Genomic DNA, 21,937 nt, shown 5'->3' with positions numbered 1-21,937 from the left:
AAGTGGAGAAACATCCGTTGTTCCTGGCTTGGAAGAATCAATATCGTGAAAATGGCAATCTTACCAAAAGCAATCTACACATTTAATGCAATCCCTATCAAAATTCCAAAGGCTTTCTTCATGGAATTAGAAAAAACAATCCAAAAATTCATTTGGAATCACAAAAAACCTCGAATATTTAAAATAATACTGAGCAACAAAAAAGAGGCTGGTGGTATCACCATACCTGATTTTAACCTATACTACAGCGCCAGAGTAACAAAAACAGCATGGTACTGGCACAAAAACAGACATGTAGATCAGTGGAACAGAATAGAGGACCCAGATGTAAGCCCAAGTAGCTATAGCCACCTGATATTCGATAAAAATGCCAAAAATACTCATTGGAGAAGAGACAGCCTCTTCAGCAAATGGTGTTTTGAAAACTGGATAAATATCTGCAGAAGGATGAAAATAGATTCTTCTCTCTCGCCATGCACAATAATTAAGTCCAAATGGATTAAAGACCTTAACATCAGACCGGAAACTTTGAAACTGCTAGAGGAAAAAGTAGGGGAAACCCTTCAACATATTGGTTGGCAAAGACTTTCTGAATACAACCCCAATTGCTCAGGCAATAAAACCACAGATTAATGACTGGGACCTAATGAAATTACAAAGATTTTGCACTGCAAAGGACACAGTGAAAAAAGCAAAGAGGCAACCTACAGAATGGGAAAAAATCTTTGCCAGCTATATATCTGATAGAGGATTAATATCTAGGATATACAAAGAACTCAAAAAGTTAAATAATAAGGAATCAAACAAGCCAATCAAACAATGGGCTATGGAGCTAAATAGAGAGTTCTCAAAGGAAGAAATACGAATGGCATATAAGCATCTAAAAAAATGTTCTACGTCACTAGTCATCAGGGAAATGCAGATTTAAACTACATTGAGATTCCATCTCACTCCTGTCAGATTGGCCACCATCATGAAAACAAATGATCATAAATGTTGGCGGGGATGTGGAAAAAAAAGAACCCTTCTGCACTGCTGGTGGGAATGCAATCTGGTCCAGCCATTGTGGAAAACAGTGTGGAGGTTCCTAAAGCAGCTAGAGATTGATCTACCATATGACCCAGCTATAGCGCTCCTAGGCATATATCCAAAACTCATCTCATTTCCTTAGAAGTACATGCTCAACCATGTTTATTGCTGCTCAATTTATAATAGCTGAGAAATGGAACCAGCCTAGATATCCCCCAACAGATGAGTGGATAATGAAGATGTGGTACATTTATACAATGGAGTTCTACTCAGCGGTAAAGAAAAATGAAGTTATGAAATTTTCAGCAAAATGGATGGACCTGCAAAGTATTATACTAAGTGAGGTAACCCAGGCCCAGAAAGCCAAGCGCCAATGTTCTCTTTCATATGTGGATCCTAGCTACAGATGACTGGGCTTCTGCGTGAGAATGAAAATACTTAGTAGCAGAGGCCAGTAAGTTGAAGAGGAGACATAAAGGGAAGAGAAAGGAAGGGAGGAGGTTACTTAATAGGTTGATATTGTATATAAGTAATTACAATGATTGTAATGGGGAGCTAATATGATGGAGAATGGAATTTCAAATGGGAAAGTGTGGGGGTGCGGAAGGAGGGAATTAACATGGGATATATTTTATAATCATGGAAAATGTTAATAAAAATTAAAAAAAAAAAGAAATGGATGATTTCCTTGATCTATATGACCTACCTAAATTAAATCAAAATGAGATTAATCACTTAAATAGACCTATAACAAACATGGAGATCCGAACACTTATCAATAATCTCCCAACTAAAAAAAGCCCAGGCCCAGATGGATTCACTGCTGAATTTTACCAGACTTTTAAGGAAGAGCTAACACCATTGCTTCTTAAGCTTTTTCAGGAAATAGAAAAAGAAGGAATTCTACCAAACTCCTTCTATGAGGCCAGCATCACCCTGATACCAAAACCAGGCAAAGATAGAACAAAAAAAGAAAATTACAGACCAATCTCCCTCATGGACATAGATGCAAAAATTCTCAACAAAATATTGGCAAACAGAATACAAGAGTATATCAAACAGATCATTCACCCTGACCAAGTAGGCTTTATCCCAGTGATGCAGGGATGGTTCTTCATACGCAAATCTATAAATGCAATACATTACATAAACGGGTTTAAGGACAAAAATCACATGATCATCTTATTAGACGCAGAGAAAGCAAATTTGACAAAATCCAACACCTCTTCATGATAAAAGTCCTACAGAGACTGGGACTAGAAGGAACATATCTCAATATACTAAAGGCTATTTATGACAAGCCTACAGCCAACATATTACTAAATGGGGAAAAACTAAAAGGTTTTCCACTAAAAATAGGAACAAGACAAGGGTGTCCACTGTCCCCACTTTTATTTATTATAGTTCTGGAAGTCTTAGCCATAGCAATAAGGCAAGAGTCACACATAAAAGGGATACAAATTGGAAAGGAAGAAATCAAGTTATCATTATTTGCAGATGACATGATTCCATACATAAAGGACCCTAAAGACTCTACTAGCAAGCTGTTAGAGCTGATCAAAACCTACAGCAATGTAGCAGGATACAAAATAAATACACAGAAATCAGTAGGCTTCATATATGCTAACAACAAACACACAGAGGATGAAATCAGAGAATCACTCCCGTTCACCATTTCATCAAAATAAATAAAGTACTTTGGAATAAACCTAACCAAGGAAGTAAAGAATCTCTACAATGAGAACTTTAAAACACTCAAGCGAGAAATTGCAGAAGACACTAGAATGTGGAAAAACATCCCTTGTTCCTGGATTGAAAGAATCAATATTGTGAAAATGGCAATCTTACCTAAAGCAATCTACACATTTAATGCAATCCCTATCAAAATTCCAAAGGCTTTCTTCATGGAAATAGGAAAAACAATCCAAAAATTCATTTGGAATCACAAAAAACCTTGAATATCTAAAATAATACTGAGCAACAAAAATGAGGCTGGTGGTATCACCATACCTGATTTTAACCTATACTACAGAGCCATATTAACAAAAATAGCATGGTACTGGCACAAAAACAGACATGTAGATCAGTGGAACAGAATAGAGGACCCAGATGTAAGCCCAAGTAGCTATAGCCACCTGACATTCGATAAAAATGCCAAAAATACTCGTTGGAGAAGAGACAGCCTCTTCAGCCAATTTTGTTTTGAAAACTGGATATATATCTGCAGAATGATGAAAATAGATTCTTCTCTCTCGCCATGCACAAGAATTAAGTCCAAGTGGATTAAAGACCTTAACATCAGACCTGAAACTCTGAAACTGCTAGAGGAAAAAGTAGGGGAAACCCTTCAACATATTGGTCTTGGCAAAGACTTTCTGAATACAACCCCAATTGCTCAGGCAATAAAACCACAGATTAATCACTGGGATCTCATGAAATTACAAAGATTTTGCACCGCAAAGGACACAGTGAAAAAAGCAAAGAGGCAACCTACAGAATGGGAAAAAATCTTTGCCAACTATATATCTGATAGAGGATTAATATCTAGGATATACAAAGAACTCAAAAAGTTAAATAATAAGGAATCAAACAAGCCAATCAAACAATGGGCTATGGAGCTAAATAGAGAGTTCTCAAAGGAAGAAATACGAATGGCATATAAGCATCTATAAAATTGTTTTACATCACTAGTAATCAGGGAAATGCAGATTAAAACTACATTGAGATTCCATCTCATTCCTGTTAGATTGGCCACCATAATGAAAACAAATGATCATAAATGTTGGTGGGGATGTGGAGAAAAAGGAACCCTTGTACACTGCTGGTGGGTATGCACTCTGGTCCAGCCATTGTGGAAAACAGTGTGGATGTTCCTAAAGCAGCTAAAAATTGATCTACCATATGACCCAGCTATAGCACTCCTAGGCATATATCCAAAGGACTCATCTCATTTCCTTAGAAGTACATGCTCTACCATGTTTTTTGCTGCTCAATTTATAATAGCTGGGAAATTGAACCAGCCTAGATGTCCCACAACAGATGAGTGGATAATGAAGATGTGGCACATTTATACAATGGAGTTCTACTCAGCGGTAAAGAAAAATGAATTTATGAAATTTTCAGAAAAATGGATGGACCTGGAAAGTATTATACTAAGTGAGGTAACCCAGGCCCAGAAAGCGAAGCGCCACATGTTCTCTCTCATATGTGGATCCTAGCTACAGATGATTGGGCTTCTGCGTGAGAATGAAAATACTTAGTAGCAGAGGCCAGTAAGGTCAAAAGGAGACATAAAGGGTAGAGAAAGGAAGGGAGGAGGATACTTAATAGGTTGATATTGTATATATGTAATTAAAATGATTGTAATGGGGAGGTAATATGATGGAGAATGGTATTTCAAATGGGAAAGTGTGGTGGTGGGGAGTTTGGGAATTACCATGGGATATATTTTATAATCATGGAAAATGTTAATAAAAATTTAATAAAAAAATTTAAAAAAGAAGTAATCGTTATCAAAAATTCTGAAAAAAATAATCTGAAGAATTTACACAAACTACCATAATCCCACCATTTAGAAAGCTGAGTGAAGCTTGTTGTGGTTCTGCTCAACTTTAATCCCAGCACTCAGGAGGCAGAGGTGGGAGGATCACTGTGAATTCAAGGCCACCCTGAGACTACATAGTAAATTCCAGGTCAGCCTGAGCTAGAGTGAAACCCTACCTTGAAAAAAAAAAAAGTGAAAAAAAGAGATGAGTGAAAATATTTAATACATTTAAAAATATATCTTATTTCTTTATTTGAGAGAGAGAAAGAAGGGGAAGTGGAGGAAGAGAGAGGAAGAGAGAGAGAGAGAGACAGGAGAAAGAGGCGTATCAGGGCATCCTGCCACTGCAAACGAATTCCAGATGCATGTGCCCCCTTGTGCATGTAGCTTAGGTGGGTCCTGGATAATCGAACCTGGTCCTTTGGCTTTGCAGGCAAATGCCTTAACTGCTAAGCCATCTCTCTAGCCCTGATGCATTGTTTTAAATTAATTTGACTCATCAATTTTACATAGCTGTCAGTGATCTTCTCTATATTCAACACAGTGTTTCGTACTTGCCATTTAACAATAATCAATTCTCTAATCAGTAGAGCCTCACGAAATATTACTGTGAAAGAATATTGTGGAGAAAAAAATCCTTTGATGTAGAGAAACTGTAGAGCAGAAAATACAGCAGATGGAAGCACATGGGTTCTGTGGTCTCCAGGTCAGGAAGAGACATATTTTATTTATTTATTTATTCATTCATTCATTCATTTTGGTTTTTCATGGTGGTGTCTTTCTCTAGCCCGGGCTGACCTGGGATTTACTATGTAGTCTCAGGGCGGCCTCATATTTATGGTAATTCACATACCTCTGCCTCCCAAGTGCTGGGATTAAAGGTGTGCATCATCATGCCTGAGGTATTTTTCATTGGGTTATTTGCCTTACTCAATTCATTCTGTCTTTCTCTGTCTGACCTCAGATGTTGTTTACCTACTCCTGTTTCTTGTGTTCAGACTTTCTGTACTTCTTTCCCACTCCACACTGGAGCTGAACCTGGCCAGTCTCCTTAAACCACTGGTTCTGGACAATGATTGGCTGCTTGGCCTCCAGAATTCTTTCTTGGTCTAAAGTTGATTCATCCTTAAGGCACATAAAAATCAACTCCCCTCTTTCTTCATACTTTCTCTTCCCTTCTGTTTAAGCTCCTTCAATTTCTAAGCATATGTCCAGGGATTTGGGGCTAAGGAAGGAGCAAACAAGATTAGGTTAAGCACTCAACAAAGCTGAACTTTAAATCACAAACTAAACTGTTCAAACAAACTCTTTTCCTGTCCTGTTTTGCGTCAGGATAGCATAGCATGCATATTCCTATCCTATAGTCATTTGCTTATAACTTAAAAACAATCTCAAAGGAACCTTTTGCCAAGTGAAGACAAAAATGCAGGAGAGGACTATCTCAAAATTTTTCTCTAACATTTTTGGGGAACACATGTTCCCAAGCATATGAAGGGTGGGTCTAGTTATTATGGAATGCATTTTCTTTAAAAAACAGTACATATAGAAAGCATCTGTATGCCTCCTACTGTGAGATGACTTTGGGTAGGCATAGGGATTTCATTTTTTTTTTCTTTATTTATTAGAGAGAGAGAGAAATAGGGAGAGAGTGAGGGAGAGAAAGAGAGAGAGAGGGAGAGAGAGAGAGAGAGAGAGAAAGAGAGAGAGAGAGAGAGAGAGAGAGAGAGAGAGAGAGAGAGAGAGAAAACACGCAAGAATGGGTGTGTCCGGGCCTCCAGCCACTGCAAATAAACCCCAGACACATGGCTGTCTTGTGCTTTTGGTTTATGTGGGTCCTGGGGAAAAGAATGTGGGTCCTGTTGGCTTTGTAAGCAAGCACCTTAAACACTAAGCCATTTCTCCAGCCCCAGGCATAGGCATTTCTTAACCATTTAAGCAACTTAGCAGATGTGGGGGTCTTGTTTTAGTAATAATTAAATATAAATAACCAATATGTTCAGTTGGCAGTCAAATGATATCTACCTAAAATTTTTAACCCTATATTATCATCTTTTTAAATGCAAAAAGAAAAAAAAAAAGCTCCTGCTCTATAACAAAGGAACCTAGTTACTCAGTACTTTAAAATATTTTAGATTTTTTATTTACAAATTTTACAAACTTACAAATTTAAAATTCAATTACAATTAATAGACATTGGTTCTCCTCTTTCTCAGTAGGAATGGAAAGTGGTAAAAGTCAGGAGATGTGGTGGCAAATAGTTATCTTTTACCACCTTTTAATAGTTTATAATCTACATATTATGTATAAATGTTATATGTGATATAGCATAAGATCCTCACAATAAGTTTATTAAAGACAGGTTTATGAGAAACTGGGTTTTCTCTGAGTCTTATGGTTGGACTCATTTGAGATCCCACTTTTTCTGGTAAGCACCTCATTCTACTGATCCCAGCTGGTGGGAACCCAAGAGATAAGCATAAAGAAAATATATGGGGTTAACTAAGCTAGAGAGAAAGGTTAAATAGTATTACACAGATTCATTGTTAATTAACCACATGCTGCTAACTTTCCATGAGCATCTCTTCAAGATAGTTGTGGTTTGAATGTAAAATGTCCCCATTGTCTCAAGTGTTTGTGATTAAGCCACATACTTAGATCCCAGCTTGTAGAACCTTTGGGAGTAGAGCCTTGCTGGAGGAGATGTGCCAGTAGGGGCAGACCTTGAGGTTTATTAGTTTAGTTCTACTGCATATTATGAGCTAGCTAATCAATATTACTTCTTCCTTCTGCTGTAGTAAGATTTGATGCTCCAGTTGCTTGCTCTGCCATGCTCTCCCAGCTATGATGATGCTTCCCTCTGGAAACTATAAGTCTAAATAGATCCTTTTCTCCCATAAACTGCTTCTTGTTGGGTGTTTGTGCCAAAAATGAGAAAGCAACTGCTATAGAAGTGATCTCCAAGTTCACTTGACCAGTACCATATCTTTTCTTATAGAGATCTTGCTTAAAAGTCAAAGAATTAACCTTAGAAACAAAGGTTTTAGGAATATTTTGGGACAACTAATTCAGTTCTATAAATCTATGCTAAAGTAATTATACAGGATTTAGAGAACTTTGTACTATACACTACATTGTTTATTTCCTCAAATGTGGAAATAACTAAATGTCCAATAACAGAGAAACAATTAAGGAAAATGTGGTAATCAATAGAACAACACATAGAAGATAATAATGATAGATCTAGGTGATATGAACAAAATTATGATGTATTTAATTTAAAAAGCTGAATGAAAAATGTTTTCAGGGGCTGGAAAGTTCATCAGCTAAAGTCACTTGATTGCTAAGCCTGCTGATCCAGGCTCAATTTACCAACCACTCACATAAAGCCAGAGAAAAAAGGTAATGGAAGCATTTGGCATTTGTTTTCAGTAGCAAGAGATCCTGGTGTACATGTGTGTTCATACAAATACACACATAAATAAATAAATAAATAAAGATTTAAAAATGTTTTTACATTTATTGCAACCCTTTACAGAGAAACAAATCCACAAACATATACAGAAAAGGCAGCATACTAAAATGTTTACATGTCTACAGCCTGAATGTGCCTGATCTTGTCTAAAATGTTAACATAATTGTAGCAGTATTATGACATTGTGAAGGTTATGTTTTCCTTTTCTGTATTTTCTGTTTTGTCCCTCTTACTGTCCCTCTCCCTTCCACTTTCAACAGCTTTGATGCCAAGAAAATATAATTCATGAAGCTGAATTAAAAATTTGCTTCTTTATGGGCTGGAGAGATGGCTTACTGGCTAAGGAATACCCATATGAGTCAGACTCACAAGGTGGAACATGTGTCTCGAGTTCATTTGCAGTGGCTGGAGGTCCTGGTAAACCTATTCTCTCTCTCTTTCTCTATCTCTCAAATAAATAAAATAAAATAAATTATAAAACCCTTTTTTTTTTCAAAGAGCTGTATGGATTTAGAAAATAAATGCTCAGGAATGCATTTGCTTCATTTGATCAAATAATACAATATTGAGAACACCATATAATGTCTGAAGGGGACCCATTCTCATCTTCAGGGTGCATTTCCTAGTTCAAAGAATCAAAACTTGGCCATGTGTGTATGTAGTTGTTATGGTGCAAGAGAGTGGGGTGGTCTGATGTCTGTCTGGTATCTGCTTCCTACAGGGTCATGGGTGGCTCTGAAGACTTTAGCATCATTGGAGCTGCTGTCCTATCTTACTATCTGAAAGTGCAAGGACAAGGCACAGGGGTGAGCAGAATAATCAAAAAATTTTGTTTCTCTTGAGACTGGATCATTTCTGAGCCAGAAGAAAGAACTAGGAATTAAGTCAGGATTGACTTGTTTATCAGTGATTGATTAGCTTGATAACTTATTTTTGGTAAGTTTTTTTCTTTCCTTGATGGCTATCTCTACATTAAATTTCAGGATATTATGTGGAAAGAAATTGGGTCCAGATGGTTGATCAGTAAATCAGTGAGCCAAGCCTTTAGTCCTCTGGGGAAACATTTCTGGACAGGACTGTGCTGTGTGACAGCCATGAATAGCTGAGACATGCATGGGAGAGATATGTGCAATGGTTAAGAACACAGCCTTTTCAATTTGACTGTTTTGTATTTGAACTTCAGCTCTATTACTGAGAGTAGCTGTTTGGCTTTGGGAAATATTCAGCTTATTGGGAATTATTCTTGTTCAACATTAAATCATTCTAAAAGGGGAAATGTGTGTTTATGCCATATATTAATGGTACTCTTGCTTTTGGTTAGAGAAGCTTCTCAGATGGCAGTGACCATTGGGGAGATTCAAAACTCATCAAAGTGCTGAGAAGTTACTAAATAAGACATCTCTATCATACCCTCCAAGGCTGAACGACCACTGTGGAAGAGGTGATAAATAGGATATAAGAGCTAAAGATGGGGAGGAAATCTTTGAAATGCTGTCTTCCAGACACAAAATGTCTCTTGCATTCATGACCTCATAGTGGCTGTTGCTAACTACACAAATCTTGTATAAGATGAGGTAAAAAAAAAAAATGATGACATCAAAATAGAGACTAATTGAAAAGAAGAACAGGTTAAATAGATGGGGGTAGAGGGAGGGGGACAAAGGGTGATGAGAGCACATTAAAATCAGGTACATTGTGTATACATATGGACATTGCCAATAAAACGTTAAGCACAAACAAAAATGATCAAATGATAAAAAATGCATTAAAATAAATATAGAGCCCTGTGGTCAGTAATGGTAACTCACTATCATTATGCTGTAGGCATAGCTCTATAAAAATACTTCTCTACCTTATATAGGTGTATTCCTTTAACTTTTTCTCCAAGTCCATTTCAATTTTTCATTAATGAAAATCAAACGAATCCGAACATCACTACTCTGCTTTGCAGACAAGCCAGCCTTGGAGCCATTTATGTCTCCAGAATTTTGGGAGTTTGAGGCTTTTGAGATCTAACATTTGTGTTGATAGTATCCTGATTTCAATAATCCTGCCTCAAACAATTCCAGCCAGTTAGTGAGGCAAGTCATTCCCTTCCTGGAACCACACAGGACTCTAACAGAGTCCTGCTTGATTTCCTCAAATAGTTTCTAAAGATTTGAACCACCATTGAATCAAAAGTAACCACCCTGTAATTTCCTGGTATGTCCCTATGGCCTTTCTTTCAAAACAAAACACACACAAAAAATGGTATCACACTGGCTGATTCCCAGCATTTCTGGGGTTTTGACTGGAGGAAGCTGGAGAATGTTTTTGGAAGCTTCTCTAATTCCTCCTAGTTCCTCTCTGGGAGGGCAGGCAGGCAGAGGCTCTGGCCTGTTTGTGGCTCATTATGTGTGCTGCATCATCAAACTTAGACTGGGTTAGTTTTAAGAAAAGTTTGCTGAAAACTACTTGTTTATAGCTCCTTATATTTGCCTCTAGTTGGAAAACAAGGCTTGTAGTAAGCATTTAAACTAGAAATAGAAAGAACTATATATATATATATATATTTTTTTTTTTTTTTTTTTTTGAGGTAGGGCCTTGCTCTAGCTCAGGCTGAACTGGAATTCACTAAGTAGTCTCAGAGTGTCCTTGAACTCACATCAATCCTTCTACCTCTGCCTGCAAGTACTGGGATTAAAGGTGTGTGCCACCACGGCTGGCTTGAAATAATTATTCTTATTTATTTATTTATTTATTTAAGAGCAACAGACAGAGAGAAAGACAGATAGAGGGAGAGAGAGAGAATGGGCGCGCCAGGGCTTCCAGCCTCTGCAAACGAACTCCAGACGCGTGCGCCCCCTTGTGCATCTGGCTAACGTGGGACCTGGGGAACCGAGCCTCGAACCGGGGTCCTTAGGCTTCACAGGCAAGCGCTTAACCGCTAAGCCATCTCTCCAGCACAATAATTATTCTTATAAAAGGTTTTCTATTTAAAACTCCAAGAACATTTGGACATGTTTGAATTCATCAATTAAAAGCACAGTTAGAATACATTGCATCTTTTTATAAAACTTTGTAAACATTCTGAATTCAACTTAGAGACACAAGAAACTCCAGTTATCTTGGCCTATTTAAGTGGTTAATGATTTTTTTTTTTGTATTATAGAGTTTTCATCAACTTTTGCAATTAAGTATTTTCTTTGGGTTGAATTCTCAATATTACTGAAATATTATGACTTATAATTAAGTGTTCATAATTAATATGACACAAAATATGGAGCTAAAAAGAAGTAAAATGTTTGTGAAAATAAAACTTCATGTGATAACTAACTTAAAACATGTTGTAGAACAGAAACTATGCAATTGAAATCATAAGGGACATTATGAGAGTAGATGTACCAAGTACATTACTTCTGTAAATGTTTCAATTTTTTGTTGAATTAATAAAGTAACGACAGACTGACAATGTTAGAACTAAGAATAAAAAAAATGACAGATTGAAATAACTATACAAGGAAAATTCATTTCTGAACAAAACACTCTTTCTTTTTTTGAGGTAGGGTCCTGCTCTAGTCCAGGCTGATTTAGAATTAGTCTCAGTGGTCCTCTTACCTCTACCTCAGCCTTGTAAGTGCTAGGATTAAAGGCACATGCCACTACGCCTGGTCTGAACAAAACACTCTTATTCATATTTTAAGATATAATAAAATTTTAATTTGTGGTTATTATGTGAGATATTCATAGTTCTGAAGTGCTGAAATATAATATAATATAAATAAAATATAATAGAGCATACTTAATGATATGTGTATTTGGATGTAAGTCATAAAAGTGTTTTGTAGCTGTCAGATAAATGTTTTCAGATAGATTCAACTTATTTACAATTAGCAACTGGCTTTAGTATATAAGAAATCCACATGCTAAACTTTTCTTGAAAATATCTTTACTTATATCTCATAATATTAATCATTTAGCAAGCTTTCATATAAAAGCAGACAGCAAAAGCAATTTTTAAATTTGGCTAAGTCTGAAATAAATTCACTTTATCTGACAGTGGAAACTATTAGTTGCTCTTATTTTTTAAAATTTTGATTTATTGACTTGTTTATTTGTGAGAAAGAGAGAGAGAGAGAGAATGGGTTCACCAGGTCTTCTAGCGTCTGCAAATGAACTCCAGACACATGCACCACCTTGTGCATCTGGCTTACGTGGGTCCTGGGGAATTGAACCTGGGTCCTTTGGCTTTGCAGGCAAGTGTATTAACCACTAAGTCATCTCTTCAGCCCACTTGTATTGTTTTTCTCCCCTGAGGTAGGGTCTCACTTTAGCCTAGGCTAATCTGGAACTATCTAGTCTCAGGGTGGCTTTGAACTCATGGCGATCCTCCTACCTCTGCCTCCTGAGTGCTGGGATTAAAGGCATGTGTCACCATGCCTGGCCCACTTGTATGTTTTAAGAAGGCTTGTGATTGAGTAATACCTGATCAAATGCATAACGACAGATTACTTTTGTTACATTGGAACTAAAGAACAAGGACCTAATTCTATTAGCTTCTATGCCTTCACCTTCATGCATATATTTTCTGTAACAACTGTTATAACTTTTTCAAGCATTCCTTCTTAAAAAATTCACAACCAAAAATTAAACATAGAAAAAATAGAAAACATTCTTTTGGTCATACAGATGCAAGCAATATCCCATAATTAGCATTTGAAAGAAATCATCTGTGTACCTTTCACTTGAAATTAAAAAGCTGAAGACTCAGCCACTCCCTGTATTGGAAAAGCAGAACTTCCTCCTGGGCTCAGCTAAAAGGAAGAGTTTTCTTTCTTCCTTCCTTTCCCCTCCCTCCTTCCTTCCTTCTTTCCTTTTCTCCCTCCTCTCTCCTCCTTCCCTCCCTTTCTCTCTCTCTTTCTTTTTTTGTAAAGTTTGGAGAGACTTTATTAGTATAAGAGGTAAAAGTATAAAGAGCTCCTGCCCATGAAAAGGCAAGAAAGGGTAAAGCCCCAAGAGTTCTCTTTACTTTATTCACTTTGATTATATACAGTATAATATCAGTTTACATGCTTTTTGTTTATGTTACTTTCTGCACAACTCCTGGCCAATATGCATTAACCTCAGTTGTATCAACTGACCTCCTCTGCAGTGCTGTTGAAATGAACATAGATTACATCATCCTGCAAACAACTACTTTCACCTAGACTGTACCAAGAGTATTTTCTGGAAAGGATTCTATTCCAATCAGTTTTCATCAGTTTCTTTAGCACCTACTCATATGCTTTCAACTCAGAGACACTGCTTTGTGCTTTGGGAACCCAAACTAATAAAGATATTAAAATAGATTATGTAATTGTTGGTTCTTAATTGCTCAAACAGTTCTCATAGTATGTCTAAGCCCCAATTCCTCAGGATGCTCAGATTTTCAACAATTAATGCTTTTCCCACCATATCTTCAGAATCTCAAAACACTGTTACTATAGTTCAAGATTCAATCAAGTGCCTAGCAAAATGATATTGCACAATATTTTTATATATTGGCAAGCATTAAAAAAATTCTTGAGCTTCTGAGTTGCTGACATACCTTATAGGCAACTCAAGGCCCAGACAAATAGGGATGAAGAGTTGGAGAAGGGGAAGTTGGGGAAATACAAACACGAAACTAATCCAAAATGAACTGGCACTATAGAATCCTTTATCCTTGGAGATAGACTAAAATATACAACCCTCACAAGGCGGGCTGGAGAGACCTTAGTGGTTAAGTTGCTTGCCTGCAAAGCCAAAGGACCTTGGTTCTATTCACCAGGACCCAGATGGACAAGGTGGCACATGCATCTGGAGTTTGTTTGCAGTGGTTGGAAGCCCTGGTGCACCCATTCTGCCTCTCTCTCAAAAAAATATATATATTTATATATAAAAAAGGAGTAAGGGCAAACACCTGAAAAGAAGGGCTCTGGGCAGGGTGAAATGAAGCCTAAGCTCTCTCTTTATATATATCTGGCCTGTAAAGCCCTGTACCAGAAATGGGTTGTTAACCACAATGGGCTGTTAATTGCAGAGACCTACAAGGTCCCCAGATCAAGACAAGTTTCTGTCTTGATTACCTGCTTGAGGGCAAAAGGTAAGATCCTACTGCTGAAGACACCACATGCTGTCAACATAGAGCATGGAGAGATCTGGCTGGAATCCAGAAGAGAGCCATTCCCCAGACAGCCCATTTAGTGCTGGAAAGCCTTACACAAGCTAGGGGGGGAAAGTGGCCCAAGCTAGTGAAGGAAAGTGGCCAACAATGGTCTGAGCAACCAGAGTTCTAAGTTACTCAGAAACAAACACCCTGACAGGATGTACACGACAGTGCAATAGTGTGGCACACAGCCTTGGTGGGTAACCAATAGCTTTCTGAGTGGCTAACAGATCTGCTCAGTGTAAATGGATCCATATCTGGAATGGGGAACCAGATCAGAATCGTTCGGAGACAAAGATTATGCTCTCCAGTGTCAAGCTCTCATTAGTGTTTGGCTAAAAAAGGCATTACCTACATCAAATTCTCCCTAAGTTAATAATACTTATCCCATTTAAACTGTGCTTGACTTCACTCTTCATTGGAGAATCCCTTTTTCATTTTCAGAAGGTAGTGAGACTGGAGGAGATAACCTACTCCTCGCACTTCAGGCAAACCACAGCTGAATCCACAGAGGAATTGGGGAGATGAGCAAGAGTGCCGCTTCCATGGTGAACCAGATAATCAGCACTAGGGCAAAGGAGACAGACCCTGAGGATACTCAACACTAACCAAGCAGAGATCCAGAGGCTCCTAAGAGCTCATCATTGAAGTAGACTTAAAACTCACCCACCATGGCTCAGGGAATTTTGTGGAAGAGGGGGAGAAAAGATTCTAAGAGCCACATCATGCCCAGAAGCATTCCTTCCCCCCCCCAAAAAAAATAACTGTCTGCTGTCCCACAACACCCACCACCCATAACCCCATAAGGAGTACCTGCAATCCTACTGAGGTGGGTCCTCAGCAGAATGGGGCCAGGGATGAAGGAAAAGAGGGTACCAATACATGATGTATCCATATGAAATATGTTGTTAATAACAATAATAAAAAAATTCCTGATCTAACAAAATATTCCATTTCTCTTTACTTAAAGTTCACTTATATAATGTGCAAACTTCTGTAATACATTGGTAAATTAGAATGGGTACCAAGCAAGTAAGTTGATACTTGCTAGAATGCTATCTATAGATACTGTGAGCAATAGACACATGCAGAAGATAGGGAAATTGTCACTAAATTCACAGTCTGCTTTTATAATTCAGATTTCCTTATGATGTTGTAATTTAAATAGGCAAGAAAAGATGATACCATATTAATTTTCAATTTTCCTAAATATTAAGTTCCACAAATGTTTCTTAAAGAAAAAATCTACTGTACATAATGGAAACTTTATCAACAGATGGAGGAATATACCATCAACTATTTCTACAAATAGAATTTTCCTAGGGACAACATGTTCCACCTGTAGCAGACAGCTTTAGGTTTTCTGAGGTGAACTTCCAGACCAGGCACAGTTATGGAGGAAGCGATATTTATTGAAGCTCACAGATCCAGGGGAAGTTCCATAATAGCAGAGGAAGCTGCATGCTTTCACAGGTCCAAACACAGAGAGAAAAGCACAAGCCTAAAAAGCCAAAAGCCACACAGCACAGCACACTTCAGGAACTCTATCTAGGCACACTTTGCATATCTTTAGATTGAAATCTCAAGCCAATTACCACACCTTAAGATCAGCCCAGTGACACTGCCTCCAGCCAATAAAACTGAATATATTGGGGGCCATCTATTCAAACTACCACAAAAGTTATGTGAGGAATCTCTTAGAAGAATGTAAAGTCTCACCTCACAAATATGAAGTAATATTATTAGCACTGCTACAATTGTCCTGACAGCTAATTCAGCTCACTTCAAACAGTATACCTAGATTTGAGGATTGTGCAAAGGCAAAGAAGGCATTAGGGAATATTCTCATCTTTTTTTTTTTTCCATTGATTTTCTTTGTCTTTGCTACTAAAGATCATAAAGAAATGATTCACATACAAATCTATTTCATACAAACATTACACATTACACATGTACATACAGAAACATTTGGCTTCACTCTGCATGAGTTGGGAAATAAGAAAAGAATTTCTCATTTTGAATTAATGTTCATAACAAATGGATTTGAGGCTGGTACCACTTTGCTAAAATGTTTTAAAATAATTTTTCAGATGCAAATGTGAATACACTGACTGATTCCCAGAGTCAAATTAAATGAAAAATCCACATGTAAAGAAATTCTCAGACAGATGATATGAAAATGAGAATGATGGATAGCTGCTGGAATTGTCACTTTGCTATGAAGGTGCATGTGTATTTTTCATTTTAAAAGCACTCTGTTGAATATCATAAATAATTTAAATAGATCTGCCTTGAGGACTTTTTCCCTCCACATTTATTTTTCTGGATTCCCTGGTTCTTTCTTGGGTCTCTGTCCTTGTTACAATTATGTAAATATTTTACCATAAAAATAATACTTAGCACATGCCCCAAATGTTGTCATTTTCATATGTAAGGGGTCTTATTTTTAATGTGTGTACCATACTTCTAGCAGATCTTGAGATCACTTTTCCCTAAGAAGTTGAAATGACTGCTAGGTTTGCTTGTCATGCTCACTGGTGGCTTACAGAGAGGAAGTACATCTAGAGAACCTGGCTTCCTGTAGCCCACTGCTCATCCTGTTGAGACAACCCACTGTGTCATACAGTACCTTCTTTTCACTTTCTCTTCTTTGTTTGTCCTTTACTTTAATCTGGAGAAGTTGAAATTTCAAGAGTTTCCCTATCAGTGGTAAGGTTAATTTTTCTCCACTATCCATAATTGTTTTTGCTGCTATTAACACCTGTGAAAAAAGATAATTGTTAAGGAAAATGATATTGTATAACCTATGACACAGTCTATCAGTGACAAAAAGATGAAAGAGTACTTTATGTTTTGTAATATTTGTTTAATTGCAAAGATACATTGTCGCTCACCAAATACACACACACACACACACACACACACGCCCCATGTCTTTGAGATTGGCTTGTCTGAATATCACCTTTTCCTAATAAGGCAGAGAGCCCTTCACACAAGGTGTCAAACTCACAGTGTTAGAACAGAAGTGAAGGGAGACATTCAGGACTCCATTTGGGATGACTGGCAGGTCATTTGTATGCTACAGAAAGTCTATTGTTATTTGGCATAGTCAGTAGCAGTCCAAACTATCAAACTCTGACTTCATAGAGCATTATAAATTAAATCGGATTTTATAATACTGGAAATGACTATGTTAGGAGTCCTTTATCTCTTGGTTACCAAATTCAAATACAAGATAAAAGTAGCTTGACACAGAGGCGCCACATGAATGCTGTGCTCCTATTGCAACTTAATGTTGATCCTTTCAGTATACAGCCTAATTGGGGTGAGATGAGGTTATTGGATTTCCTTTGGGTGACGACAGCTACTAGGAACATACAACTGTATTGTCCAGATGTGTGACAGTGACAGCCCATTTTATGACTGTGTTTTTTACAGCTTATTTCCCCCAAATTTCACACAACTTTCTAACATCTGGGCACTTTTCCTTGGAGCCCTATAACTACTTTATTTGCTACAAACAAATAATAAAATCACATAAAATATGCCATAAAAGTTATGTTTCTCTTTATCCATGTTGTCTCCCTAATAAAATCTACTTCTGCCTGAAAGATTGTCATAGAAGTAATCTAGTTAAAGATTGTTCAGTTTTTGTTTTTAAGGGAGCATCATTCTTATTTATGTCAGGATGAATTAGGTGTTACTAAAATGTTCTGACATGTGGCTTTTCTTTCCCCTGCTGGAATAATCACCCCTACAGTGCATATGGTGTCAATTGCAGGGTCCCCAATCTCAGACGATGACCCTGTGGACAACATCTATGGATCTGTGTCTTGTCTGGGGTTTGTACCAGATTTTGGGTCAGTGTTTTCACCTCTGGTCCAGTTCCTCTGACGTTCTCCTTTGCCAAGGGAAATAGCTCAGAGAAAGGGAGGTGTGCATTTTGCTTCTAACTGCAAAAAGCCTGGTGGATTGCCAGGTGCCAAAATGTAACTGGACCTCTTAGAGACCATCCAGGGTCCTGCTTTGCACTGCAGAATGGGAAAGCTGGGAAAAGGACTCTTTAGTATCCCTTCTTCTAAAAACTGAAGGAATAAGCTAGAGTCAGGAAGCTTTGTGTATGTCCGTGAAGCACACCATTTGCTTTTCATGGACTTTCTATTCTGCTGATGTGGTTTAGGAAAAGGGATATGATGGTTGAAATTCCTGGGAGCAGGACAACTGACAGGACACTTGCAGGTCAAGGTCTAGCTGTGTGGGGAAGGTGAATGGAGGACAGGAGATTCATGTTTGGGGAAGCTATGTCCTTCACGACCTTCAAATAGCCATCTGCTGACCTGAATACATCCTTTTGTTTGAGAATGGTTGTTGAGGCACAGAGACTCCATTGCTGTAAGTGTGGTCATTCGCAAATGTGACTTTATATTTAGTCTTTTTTTCTTAAGTGACTTAATTGGTTGGATACCCAACACGTGGGAGTGGAATCCACAGCCTAGGGCTTGATGTAGGCCAGACTAGCACTGGGCTGAACAAACAGGCTTTAGACATGGGGGAGGATCTAACTTAAACATAGTTTTGATATCACATTATTTTGGGCAGCTCTTTATAAATATATAATTGATTTGAAAGAAGGAGTATCATTATCCTTCACCATGATAGAAAGTGCCAGCAGTACAGAAGATGTACAATAAAAATAAAACATTTTTCCAATTCTTCCTACCATCCTTTTTAGAGATAATCTCTACTAAACAATTCATGTGTAGCTTTCTATGGTTCTATATGTATGTGAATGTCTTTTTCTTTTTTACTTTGGTTTGTGGGACAGCTTTTTGTACTGACATGTTTTCCTTGTGTGTTCTTGTAATTAGCAAAATCTTCTGTACATGTGTGCTCATTTATTTAACTAGTTCCCTACTGATGTGCACTTAGGCTATTTCATTTTTTGTGCATGCATGTGTATAAGCATGGTTGTATGTGAACACAGGTGTGTGTATAGGCTCACATGCACACCCAAATTGCTCTCTACCTTATTTTTTTGAGACAGGGTCTCTCAGTGAGCATGGAACTAGACTAGCTGGCCAGAAAACTCTGAGGTCTTTCTGCCTCTACTTCCCCAATGCTGGGATTACAGGTAAATGTACTGCCATACCTGGCTTTTAGTTGAGTGCTGGGAATTTAAACTCAAGTCCTTATTCCTGTGCAGCATGCTTAAGCCATCTCCCCAGCTCCATTATTTTGTGTTTTTTTTTTCTGTTTATCTGTGTCTGTATAATTTTATTAGCAGCATTTGTATTTCTACTAACACTTCATGGCTGGTTCTGTTTTCCATCTTTGCCAACACTGACTTTTCTTCACATGTACTTTTTGTATGTATTGGTACTAATAGGATTTTTTCTGGATGATGAGAATTTTTGTTTGTATTCTATGATATTGTAGTCACTGGCTGGGCCATAAGTGCCAATCTAATAGCTGAATATTGTTAATGAGACTAATGTGTGGAACTTTTAATTTTTTAATTAATATTAACATGCAAATAGTCACATGTTTTGCTTAGGGTAATATATGAAAAATGGAGGGAACTAGTATCACATTTGAAATTGTGTTTATATAATCATCCTATGTCTTTGTCACTTTTATTTTAACCCCAGTAAAGTCAACTATTGAGCATGGTCCTCTGCAAATGTTATTAGTGCAGGAGATACGTGAATGTGAGTGTTCAACAGTGGAACACTTGGATTCACAGTGTTAGTGTCATTACTTCAGGAGGTTCATGAATGTGTATGCTCAACAGCAGAGCACTTGGATTCACAGTGTTAAAGCTGAGTGGCAATGGAAATTAATGGCTTCCAGGCTAAGAGTTTTGTTTCTGGCCGATTTTGAAATGTGCCCTTGTATGGAGATGAATAGGACTGGTATGGGGTAAAATGAAGGTACTTGTTCCTTGCTTCTCTCTGCTAGCATTTCTCCCTCTGATATGCCCCTTCCCTTCCCAGCTATCTGGTACCTTTCACTCACTAATGCTCTCTTGCCAGCAAAGTAGAAAAGATTCAAAGAAGCTGACTTGTATCAGTGAGCTAGCTAAGTTTTGAAATTTTATCTTTCATTATAGAATGAGATGAAAGCATTTCAAACAGTAACAATAGACATGACTATTTAGATCTGATAGCTCTTTCCTTGAACTTACAAAACTCTCTACACCAAGGCAAGCTGTAAGATAGAGTCCCTTTTGCAAATGTAGTTCTTCTAGCACCTTGATTTTCCTGCCTGGAGTTGCTGCTGCATCCCAGGATCTGTCACTCAGGCTCTGAACAGGACATGTACAACTCCTGTTGGTGAGGGTCTGAAGAGCAAATGCACCAGACAGCATGGTGGGGTAAGCAAGGGTGAGGTAGAGACTGGAACAGTCAGAGAAAGGCACTCTGGGTATGACTATGCATGTCAATGACTTGTGGAGGCATGTAATTTGTAACTAATGGGCATGAGAGTTTACATATACACATATTCATGTACATGTGTACATGTGTGTTTGTGTTCAAAACTGCCTTTTGTCATGAATAGGAGTCTAAAATATGCTTGGTATTTAGAGTGATTTTCAAAAGCTATCAAAATAATAAAGAGAATAACACCAACTTTTTTAAACATTTCACATCTTTATTTATTTATTTAATTTTTTATTTTTTCCTCAATTTTTATTAACATTTTCCATGATTATAAAAAATATCCCATGGTAATACCCTCCCCCCCTTTTCCCTTTGAAATTCCATTCTCCATCATATCCCCTCCCTAACATCAACATTTTTTTTTTTTTTTGGTTTATTCAAGGTAGGGTCTCACTCTGGTGCAGGCTGACCTGAAATTAACTCTGTTAACTCAGGGTGGCCTTGAACTTATGGCAATCCTCCTACCTCTGCCTCCCGAGTGCTGGGATTAAAGGCGAGCACCACCACGCCCGGCCAACATCAACATTTTTGATTGACAGTCAAGTGTGACTATGAATGATGGTTTATCATTTCAACTTATCTGTAGAACACAAGGTGCCATGTTTATCAGTAAACAGTCATATTAATTATGTGTAATTTATTCATTATTGTAAACTGTGCAGTGATATGTCCTGTCACCAAACTTTATTGCAGAGATAATGGGATTGTTTACTTTTCTATCTTCCAGATATCACTGTGTGGCTTTGGAGAAATTATTTAACACTTCGAAGCTTTAGTTTATTAAAAAAAAAACAGGCTTCCCACCAGTGGCAGTATTGATATTCTGAGGCAGGTGATTCTTTGTTGTGGAAGGTGTTTTGTGTATTGTAGAATGTTTAATAGTCTGAGGCTGCTATTCCACTGTGAGTACCATTATCCCTAGACATTGCCAAATACTCTTTGAAGGGAAAAATTACCTCTTACTGAGAACAGAAAGATCTACAGAAAGAGAAGTTGAATAGTACTTTATCTCATAAGACTACTCTGGCAGTTCCTTTTTCTTTTTTCTTTTTTATTTGAGAGAGAGAGAAAAATAGAGGAGGGAGGGAGAGAAAGAGAGAGAGAGAGAGAGAGAGAGAGAGAGAGAGAGAGAGGAGAGGGAGGGAGAGGGGGAGGGAGAAAGAGAGGGAGGGAGGGAGAGAATGGGTGTTCTAGGGCCTCCAGTCATTGCAAACAAACTCCACATGCATGTACCACCTTGTGCATCTGGCTTATATGTGTCCTGGGGAATCAAATCTGGGTCCTTT

The 21,937-nt window shown here is 37.7% G+C and overlaps 1 protein-coding gene across 1 annotated transcript in view; it reads right to left on the bottom strand.

Annotated features, from left to right (window-relative positions):
• The window catches only part of Spag17 (sperm associated antigen 17), a 300,395-nt gene that overhangs the window by 187,337 nt on the left and 91,121 nt on the right, over nt 1-21,937 (bottom strand). Inside the window, exon 4 of the mRNA XM_045137882.1 lies at nt 16,841-16,972. Within this exon, the coding sequence (XP_044993817.1) occupies nt 16,841-16,972 (132 nt within the window). The remainder of the gene's footprint in view (nt 1-16,840; nt 16,973-21,937) is intronic.

Source organism: Jaculus jaculus, chromosome 19, assembly GCF_020740685.1.
Source record: "Jaculus jaculus isolate mJacJac1 chromosome 19, mJacJac1.mat.Y.cur, whole genome shotgun sequence".
In the NCBI taxonomy this organism is placed as follows: domain Eukaryota; kingdom Metazoa; phylum Chordata; class Mammalia; order Rodentia; family Dipodidae; genus Jaculus; species Jaculus jaculus.
The sequence above is the reverse complement of the archived record's forward strand: the minus strand, read 5'-3'. Positions and strand labels throughout refer to the sequence as shown.